This window comes from Amphiprion ocellaris, chromosome 11, assembly GCF_022539595.1.
Source record: "Amphiprion ocellaris isolate individual 3 ecotype Okinawa chromosome 11, ASM2253959v1, whole genome shotgun sequence".
Taxonomy (NCBI): domain Eukaryota; kingdom Metazoa; phylum Chordata; class Actinopteri; family Pomacentridae; genus Amphiprion; species Amphiprion ocellaris.
The window spans coordinates 85,193-94,914 of record NC_072776.1 but is presented as its reverse complement, the minus strand read 5'-3'; the positions used below and the strand labels follow the sequence as shown (position 1 = coordinate 94,914).

At 43.4% G+C, this 9,722-nt stretch overlaps 1 protein-coding gene across 1 annotated transcript; it reads left to right on the top strand.

Moving 5' to 3' along the window:
• Positions 1-154: 154 nt before the first annotated feature.
• Positions 155-5,347, top strand: LOC129350017 (uncharacterized). The gene is made up of 2 exons (XM_055015089.1): positions 155-2,107; positions 3,523-5,347. The coding sequence occupies exon 2, from the start codon at positions 3,879-3,881 to the stop codon at positions 4,881-4,883; it is 1,005 nt and encodes a 334-aa protein (XP_054871064.1). The 5' UTR covers positions 155-2,107; positions 3,523-3,878; the 3' UTR covers positions 4,884-5,347.
• Positions 5,348-9,722: the final 4,375 nt, after the last annotated feature.

Sequence of the window (9,722 nt, the reverse complement as noted above, 5' to 3'; positions counted from 1 at the left end):
GGACGTTTTCTTCTGTGTGTCAGATCATCTGAGGGCAAGAAAAGAGAGAAACTAAAGAAGTAAATAGAGTCAAAAAATAAAGTCAGAAATACTAATACAATTTAAAAATATTCTTGCTGTCATTAAAATTCAACCTTTTTCACGTATAAACATCTAATTTAAAGCAGTCTCTAGTCGGTTTGCTTTGCTTCAAAGGGGGCAAACAGAAATAAAGAAGCTGCAGATGGAGAGTTTTAATTTAGCTTAGTTTTAGTCATGGCTCTGTGGACATTAGTCAGTTCATCACTTTGGTTTAGATTTAACACTCTTCGTGTGGCTGTCTTTTCAATCCGTGTATGGTTCGCTCATTCGTTTTTCCATTTCAAAATAAAATGAGAAAAAACAAATAATCACTTTTTTGTTTTTCGTTTAAAACCAGCTCTAAACTGTTCTTCCTCGGCGACTTCCGGTGTTGCTACAAAATAAAACTGCAGCTGTATTTTGTATTTCAGTTTTAATAAGCTAGAGCAAAAACACTGTGTTTTTTCATTAGTTAAATAATGCATCTCTACATTTAGGTTTTAAAAACGGAAAAACAAAAAACATCGTGGTTTATTGTTTTTTTTTGTTTTATTTTGAAACGGAAAAACGAATGAGCGAACCATCACGGATTTTTTCGGTCCATGTTTATTTTAGTAATTGGATTTTCCGTTCTGAAACAGGTATTGAAAAACAAAAAACGAGTGGTTATTTGATTTTCATTTTAAAATGCAAAAAATAAAGTTGAAATACAAGGCGTTTTTCCTTTTCATGATCAAAAAGGGATATACGAAATTTTTAAAATGCTTTGATTTTCATTTTATATTTAGAATAACAAAAAAATAACATCAGCAAGAGACAGAAACGAACAAAGGTCCGTTTTTTCATTTTCTGAGACCGGAAGTGGTCATCAGCAAGTGTGGAGCCAAACGACAGCAAGATGCTCAGAGGGCGGAGCCAGAGAGCAGTGATTGGTCAGACTATAGATGTATATAGAAGACAGCGCTAGCGGATCTAGTCTATATATATCTATGATCAGCTCGTCTGCTAGCATCTCTGGCTGCTGTTGACCTTGTTTTTGGAGTAAAACACGGTAAGAAGATAAATACTTCTAACCAGTAGCGTTGTTTTGTTGTACGTTAAGTCAGCGACTTGTGAAGAGTTGTGTTTTGTCGTGTTTGAGCAGTTGGTCCGGACACGTTAGCTAGCTAAGCGGCTAAGTTAGCTAGCGGGCTAATTAACACAGGTGGCTAACTTACCGCTGAACACCTGTGTTAGTTGCTGCTGCAGCTGCCCTCATTATTAGAACGAACTCCTCAACCTGTATTTCTCTGCTGTGTATTTAGCTTTTAAAAAAGTTATTTTACTTTAAGGTTAACTGAAACCCGTTCAGCTGCACTGAAGTTTAACATTCAGCTGCTTTGAATTAAATCAAGCTTAACTTAACATTGCACATTACCTCTGAATCTTCATTATTTCATTAAATTCCTTCTCTCTTCCACTGCTCAAGTTCAATCCAGTATATAAAGTGACATTAATAGTGAATAAACTAACAACCAGCCATTGTATTTATTTATTATTGCATGTATTTGTAGTAAAACACGAGTTGAAACGTCCTACTTTTGGATCTAGAACTGCACAAGAAGTTCATTTTCAGTCACCTGACGAGTTAAACTCCCCTTTTTATGTGAGGTTGAAGCAGAAAGTCTGAGTTAACAAAGAAAGTTGTTTATAATTTGTGATACCTGTTATCTCTGACTGAGGCTTTAGTTTCTGTTGAGGTGATTTACACGTAGAAACTTTGTTCAGGAAGATTTCTCAGTAGCTCAGAGGACAGGCTGCTTTTTACACAACCTTGTAAGAGAATGTCTGTCAATGCTTTCAGCAGAATTTAGAAACACAACACTTCCTAAACAGATATTTTGAGGCTGTGAGGTTGAACGTTTGAGAGTATATCAGTGTGTTTGTTTGTGGTCTTTCTGTTTCTAGGTGGAAGCTGAATTAGTGAGGATGACTCCTGCTCCTGTCATCTCTAAGCTCCTCCCACATCTTTACCTGCACATGAGGAAATCACTCCTGTAGAATGCAGGTATGTTTGTCATTATTATAAAAAGATGTTGCCTGGTGACCTGTCAGAAAACCATTATACAGAGTCAGCCAGAATAATGTTTACACACATCAGGAAAAGAAAAACTTCCATCAATATTTCAATACCAAATTTATTCAGACATCACCAGATTAATAAAAGTTATCTTTGGCCTCTACAATTACAAGAGGTGCTCAAAGTGGTGGCCACTGGCTTCCAGACATCTCTGTTGTGTTGTCGACGTCACTTGTTGATGCTCCATTCATGAGGGTAGCGCCATCTGTTGGGAAAACATCGTACAACAGGACAGAGTTATCGTGATTTGATCAAACTTAGAAAGAGGAATCTATATGTATAGAAGTACTTATACAAATGAAATATCTATAAAAGTTTTACTTTTCCTGATGTGTGTCTACATTATTTTGGCTGACTCTGACTCTGAACTTAATGAGAACAAAACTGTCATTTAATTGTTGCTCTGAAAGCTTCTTTAGTGAAAACCGGCAGGTGGTGTGCTTTGAAACAAACTGCTGTTGAGGTCTGTGTTTTTAGGTTTAACCCCACAGTTTCTGAATGAACAGTTGTAGTTTGTCCTGCTGAGGGTGGCAGCTGGCATCAAGGACTGCTGTTGCCATGGAGACTAGGGGGTTGTTTGTCCTGCAGTGTTTAGGTGGTGGTACATGTCAAACATCCACATGAATGTCAAGGTTTCCCACCAGAACATTGCATTAGAACAAGATGATGGATGTTTTTCTCTTCAGCTGTCAGTGGTCAGAATGTTGTGGCTGATCGGTGGATCTGTCTGCCTTTATTCTGACATCCAGAGTTATACAAAAGTGTAGAATGTGTGCAGTGCAGAAGAGATTTACTTTATTGGATGCAGTTTTAGTGGTTCCATCAGAGAAAATCATATCCATATACAGATTTTTATTAATTCCAGGGCTGGTTCAGTAAACATTATAATAATAACTACATCAGATAATTCTTTGTCGCAGCTGGAATTTTGCAGACTGAGAGATGGTTGAGAAGGTTTCAGTTCTTGTTTTAGCAAAATATGTTATAATAGAAGATCTTTATTGTCATTGTACATGAAATTATCTGCAAACCACCAAAGTGCATCAGTCTGAGGTATCTAAAAATAAATAAGTAAAGAAAAATGCTTCTAAAGCCAATAATAAACAGAATATTTTGAGGGAACATTCTAAAAAGGAAAGAAAAGCTCCATTCTCACTCCTCTCAGGATAAACTGTCATTAAAATTGACTTTAAATTTAGCTTCAACACGAGATAAAAACATTTACTTTAATTACTGATGTCAAGTTTTAATAAAGTTCATGCTACTTTTATAAAATGATGAAAGTGAATGAATTGTATTTGTGTGATCTGTGTTTGATTTCTGTCTTTTCTCCTGTCATCCAGATGTTCAGAGGGAGATGATGCCACATCTGGTCCAGCTGATGGAAGGTCTTGAAGTTCTCTGACTGGCCTGGACTGAAGATGGTCGTCTCACTGGATTTAAGGTTCAGATGCTCAGTAACAAACTCCACCAATGAGCCAACAGGGAAGTTTTAGGTTTATTAAATGTTGCTATGAAGGTATCACTGTTTTTCTTTGTGAATGCAATGTGCTCCAACTGAAACTTGAATTAAAACTTAGAAGTAAATGGTTCCATCTGAAAGGATTTAGTTGCATTAATAAGCTCATAATATTCTAATTTTTATTCCAGTCTTGGTTGGAAATAGAATCTTAAACATCACTCCTGCTTCAAGAACCCTATGATCGCTTCCACCTTGTCTGCTTGGTGGAAAGCACTGGAAACCACAGGCTCCCAATTAAAACCCAGTATACTCTCCCCAATCTGGCACAACCCTGATTTTGCAAACAACAAAATAGCTCTTTATTTCAGCACATGGGCAGAGAGAGGAGTCACTCACCTCCATCACCTTCTGGATGATAACACATTTAGGACATATATAAACTTATTCCAAACATTTGAAATAAGAAATGGAAATTTTCTTCAGTACCTACAGGTAAAGAAGACGATTACAAGTAGAATTCCATCGCTTCAGACTACTTTACAGCCAACGGATTTACAGCCACCTGAATTTGTCGACTACATTGTGAAACTCTCTCCAAGAAATAAGAAGAATCTCTCAAAAATTTATGGTTTACTCTCAAAGACACACTCTATACACCTACCAACTCAAAAATGGGAAAACGACGTATCCAAATCTTTTGACTCTGATTTTTGGACCCAAATCTGTGAAAACACATTTAAAATGACTAAAAACACCAACTTACAATTGATCCAATTTAAGGTGCTTCACAGAACGCATATAACGCAATATAAACTGTATAAAATGGGCTTCTCACGCTCAGACACATGTACGCAATGCACCCAAAACATGACTGACACTTACTTTCACGCTCTGTGGCTTTGTACACCCGTCTATCAATTCTGGGTAACAATCACGCAGAAACTCTCCAAAATTTTGGACTGCGGGATTCCACATTCCCCGAACGTTTGCCTAATTGGTGATCTAACGCAAACAGCCCTTCCAGACATTCATATCCAACCCACACTTGCAGCTATCGCCATTGCCAAAAAGACAATTTTAGTTAACTGGAAAGATAAGAAAGCCCTCAACATCATCCATTGGCTGAACCTCCTCACAGAACACATTTCACTTGAGAGAATATCTGCTATCAGAAAAAACCAATTGGACTCCTTCAAAGAAAAATGGTCTCCATTTATTAAATCGATAAATATTAATCTATAGCCTCCGCTTGTATGTGGGCGTATGCCATTTCCCTCATAAAATTGTAATTATTATTCTGTCTGTGTGTATGGTCTGACTTCTCTCTGCTTTATTTCAGTTTATTAACCCTCTACCTTTTTAAGTAGGATGGCACCATGGACTTCAAGCCTGTGTGCATGCACTAGTGGTGTCCCTTCCCTATTGCTCTTGGGGTCGCTCTCTGGCTCTGCGGGGCCGGCGTGGCTCGGGCCCCTCTGCCTGGGGGTGGGTGTCCCCGGTGTCTCTCCCTTCGAGCCCTGGGTCTGCTGGGTCTATGCGCTCTCCCGGGGCCTTGGGGGTGGCGGCGGCTGGTCTCTTCTGGGGCGCCCTGGCTGGCCCTGGGGTTTGGGGTGGGTCGGCCCTCCGGTCGCTCCCCTGTCCTTTCCTGCTCTGCTTCCCTCCTCCTCCCTCCTCTCCTGCCTGGCCGCTCGTCCTCATCCCTCTCCCTCCCCTGGGGGGCTGGGGGCCCTCCGCTGCCTGGGGGTCTGGCATGGGGGCCGGGTGGTCTCTCTGGGGGGGTGGCTCTGGCTCATCCTGGCACAGGCCTTGGTACTTGCCTGTGTGCCGCCACTGGAGATAAATTTCTGCTGGCTGGGGGCTTCTGTCCGGGCCCGGTGCTGTCCTGGGGAGTAGTGGGGTGGGTGGGGTCTCGGTGGTGCTGCGGGGTGGGCGCCCTGCATCCTGGACGTGCCGGCTCCGGGGTGGGCGTGGGGGCTCATGGCCCTTGCTTCCTGGTGATGCGGCCTGGTCCTCCCTCCGGGGCAGGGTGCTGCATGCGGCTGGCCCATGGTGGGGCTGTGGCGCCTACCGGGGCGCTGGTCGAGTGCTGCGACTTCTGGGGGTTTCGGTGCTGGCCGGGCCGGTCGGGTTCGTGTGGGCTCACCTTGGCCTCTTGCCTCCGGGCTCTGGGGGCCCTCTGCATCAGTACCGGTGGTCTTACTACCTGTCTCCCCCGCTGCTCTCTCCTCATGGGCCGGATCCACACCAGACTGCCTCTTACTGTGCACTTCACACACTCCACACGTCACTGTATATAGTTAGTCTTAGGCACATATAGGGACACAACAGCTAGGGCCCCGAGAGCAGGTGGGGGCAGGAGTGATGGGCTCTGTGGTGGGGCGGATGGCAGGGCTCTACGGCCTTGTCTCTTCCCCATCACCCTCTTGCTTGCCTCCCCTGCTCTCTAATTTCTTTTTAATGCACCACACACACTCACACCTTGGGGGTAGGTCTGGGACGGCTCGGGGAACTTGGGCCAGGGTAGGCTGCAGAGTAGCCATCCTCTGTGGTCCTCTGGCCTGCCCCCTGGACGCCTCGCCCAGCCTCCCCACTTTTAATGCACCACATGACACTCAGGGTTACACTATCACGGTGCAGGGATAATGTCTCCAGTCTGGGATCGGGAGACATATTAACAGGGAGTAATGGGGGGATCTCACTAATATGGCCTCACTGGTGGGACCCGGCCCCCTTATGGCTATGGGGTGGCGGGGGTGGACCATCATCCGTGTTGCTGTGGCTGGGGGGTCCCCGGGACCTGGGGGCTGTGGTCGGGGGGGGTTCTCCTGCGTGCCCGACGGGTCCGGGCAGGTGCGATGGCTCTTGGTGGGCTGCGGGGGCTGGATTGGCCGTCCTGGTGGGCGCTGTGGCTGTACTGCGGACTGATGGCGTGTGGTGGCTCTGTCCTGGTGGGTTGTCAGGGCGCATTGCGGGGAGTGGGGGCCCTGGGTGTACTGCGCTCACCTGGGGCCTGGTGCGGGGGGTATGCGGGGTGCCTCCCTGTTGGCGTCGCCGGGCCCCACCACACTGTCCATTTTTACCCTCTGGACTCACATCGGGTCCCGGCTCCGATTTCCTCTGGCCGGCTCCCGGTGGCGGCCTGCCTTGTGATGGGCTGGTTGCCATCCCTTCGGTGGGCCGCTCGGCCCCTGTGTCTGGCTTCCTGGCTGTGTGGGGCCGTTGGCCCCCTTGGGGGAGGGAGGGGGGGTGGGGGTGGGCGGGTCGGGTGGTGGGGTGGGGGGTTTGGTGGGGACTGGGGTGGGCGGGGTTAGGGTTTGGGTGGCGGGTGGGTCCTCGTGCCCCGGGCCACCTGGGTCGGTCTGGGCGCGCAGGGGGTGTCAGTAGCTGCTCCCTCTTGTTCTCCGGGTTCGCGTCGTTCACGGTGGCCCCGGTGGCTCTCTGGGGGTGCCGCCCTGTGGCTCCTACGGCCCGGGGGGAGGGATGCCCTGTTGACTTGGCCCTGCCTTGCCGTGACTGCTGTTCTGGGCTTCGGGGTTCTTCACACTTGCATGTTTGATCAGGTCTTGCCAGCTACTGCCGAGTCCCATTTCAGCGATTGATGGGTCCCGCCATAATGTGCTGAGAATTTCTCCAGTCTCTACCCTAAACTCATTCTCTCTCGCACTAGTATCCTTTTCTGGCCTATTCTATTCTATTCTATACTATCAAGACACCCACAATTATGGTGCTCAGTACCATTTGTTCATTTATTATTGAATCTCTTTTTCTTTTGTGTTGGTTTGGTTTTCTTTTCTTTTTTCAAATTTTTATTTATTTATTTTTTTTATTGATGGGCAGTTAGTAGTTGGGCATAACACACCACCTTACAATCTTTAATTGCAATAGCAACGCCTGTTATTTTCTATCCCTGTTCATCCTGTTCATCCTGTTCGTCCTGTCCAGTCTTTGTTTCCCCTGCACATCACTGAGGTGTAGCACTGCCCTCCCTGGCTCATAATAGGGAATTCTAATAAAGAATATCTGCTTAGCTTTCAGGGAGGGCCGGTGATGGTCACACACATGCACTAAATATTAAAATATTTGGCTGCAAGACTAAAATATGCATCAATCTCATATAATGTTGACTCCCCTTTTGTGGAGTTAAACAATGAGAACAAATGCAGACAAAAAAAAAAAAAAAAAAAAAAAAAGGAAATAGAATCTTTGTATTGATTCAGGTAAAAACTGAACTTCACAGCATGTTGGAGCAAAACAACCAGATGAAAACTGTGATGGTGTTGGATTGTCAGACTGTAATGTTGCAGCTCAAAGCAGCTTTTCCATCTCAGTTCATTCTGACATTCAGCTATGAATCAACACAGCAGATGGTGATCCATGCTGTGGAAGTCTCACATCTCCTGATTTAATGGAGCTACTTTGCACTTTTTACACTGTTTATTCACCAACACTTTATTTAATAAAAGTCCCATCTAGTTTTTATGAGGAATGTGATGTTTTAATTTCTCTGAATAACTGCAGTCTAATGGAACAGCTGGAACTGTAACATCTGTCCTGATCTTGATCATGAATTATTTATCAGAATACTTATGGTTAGCAGTCATCCCTGAAGTTTTACATTAAAATCTCTACTTGTGTTGTGAACTTTGGTAAGAAGCAGAAACTTTAGCGTTGCCATGGATACATGAGTGTTAAATTCTGTCCATGTTTCCATTTTGGGAAATTCAGTCCAGCAGATGAGTTTGTTTTTACTGCCAGCTACATTCAGTTTGAGATATTAAGAATAAATAAATGTGCATAATGTGGAAATGAACAGATTCTATTTTTATTTATTCCTACAGCTTTTGCAGGGAAAGTTCCAGAATGTGGAGGAATTTAGTCTCACAATCACAGACAATAAATATTATCTGAAAGTCAGGTTATTTTTGTTTATCAGCACAATACAAAAAGATTCATGTTAGAAATATTCCAGTTAAGACTCTAGAATATCATGATTTATGTAAATTTACCTCAATAATATGAATGTTCAGGTTAAGATTGTGCAGTGATATTTGTTATGTAAGTTTAGCTGATTAAAGTTTATGACTCTGCACTACAATATTATTTATTATTTAAATTTACATCATTATTATAATATTTAGGGTCAGACCTTACAGTATTGAGATTAAGAAATCAAATATTCTATAAAATGTAAATAGACTGAACTCATTTGGAGATATTTAAGTGAGACTCTACAATATTATTTGACACAAATCTATCTAAATCAACATTTTAATCATTTTTACTCCCAACATTTACTGGACTGATTTAAATATTAAAATCACTCCTTTCTAATCCTCTGCTGTACGTTCAAACCTGATGCCTTAAATAGAAACAAGTATCTGATTGAAGGAACTTCTGCAGAGTCCTGGTTCCAGAACATGATGATAGAATTATAGACAAACTTTAACAAAAGCTGCCTGAGAGTTTACAGGTTTTTATGTTAGATTTCTTCAGTAATTTAATGAGAGTTATCAGCAATAATCAGGTGTTCATTTGATGAACTTCATTTCCTGCAACATCCAGAATTGGAGCTCATATCTTTGGCAGCTGTAAAGTTTCTGTTCCTTCAAAGTTCACAACACAATGAATGAATTCCTAAAACACTCTTAATGCTGGAGAGCGTTTGTGATGCTGAAGCAGTGATCAGTTTTTCTGTTTCTTCTCTGGAGATGCATAATGAGGGACGTCTGCAGAGACTGAGAAAGAGTCTTACCACATCCTGACATGAGGAAAAAGACTTTATTGAAGACTACAATGAGAAAAACTATCAGACAGCAGACGGCTGCATTCAAGATGAGCTCTGAACATTTGATCTGGAACAGGAATTCAATAACGGCAGCATGAGCTTCATTTCAGTCTGTAGCTGCTGAATTCATGGATGAATCATCTGGCACTAGAGAGGAAGACCATCAAACATCCACGTCAGCTGATGGAGGTCCAAGAGTCTCACCCAACAAACAACCTACAGAGTGAAGACCTCCAATCTGATTGGACGGCCTCCTATTCAGCCACACGTGTGAACAAATGCCTCTAAGCTGATTT

Coding starts and splice junctions, on each gene's coding strand:
- LOC129350017 (XM_055015089.1), top strand. CDS start 3,879: ATGATCGCTTCCACCTTGTCTGCTTGGTGGAAAGCACTGGAAACCACA.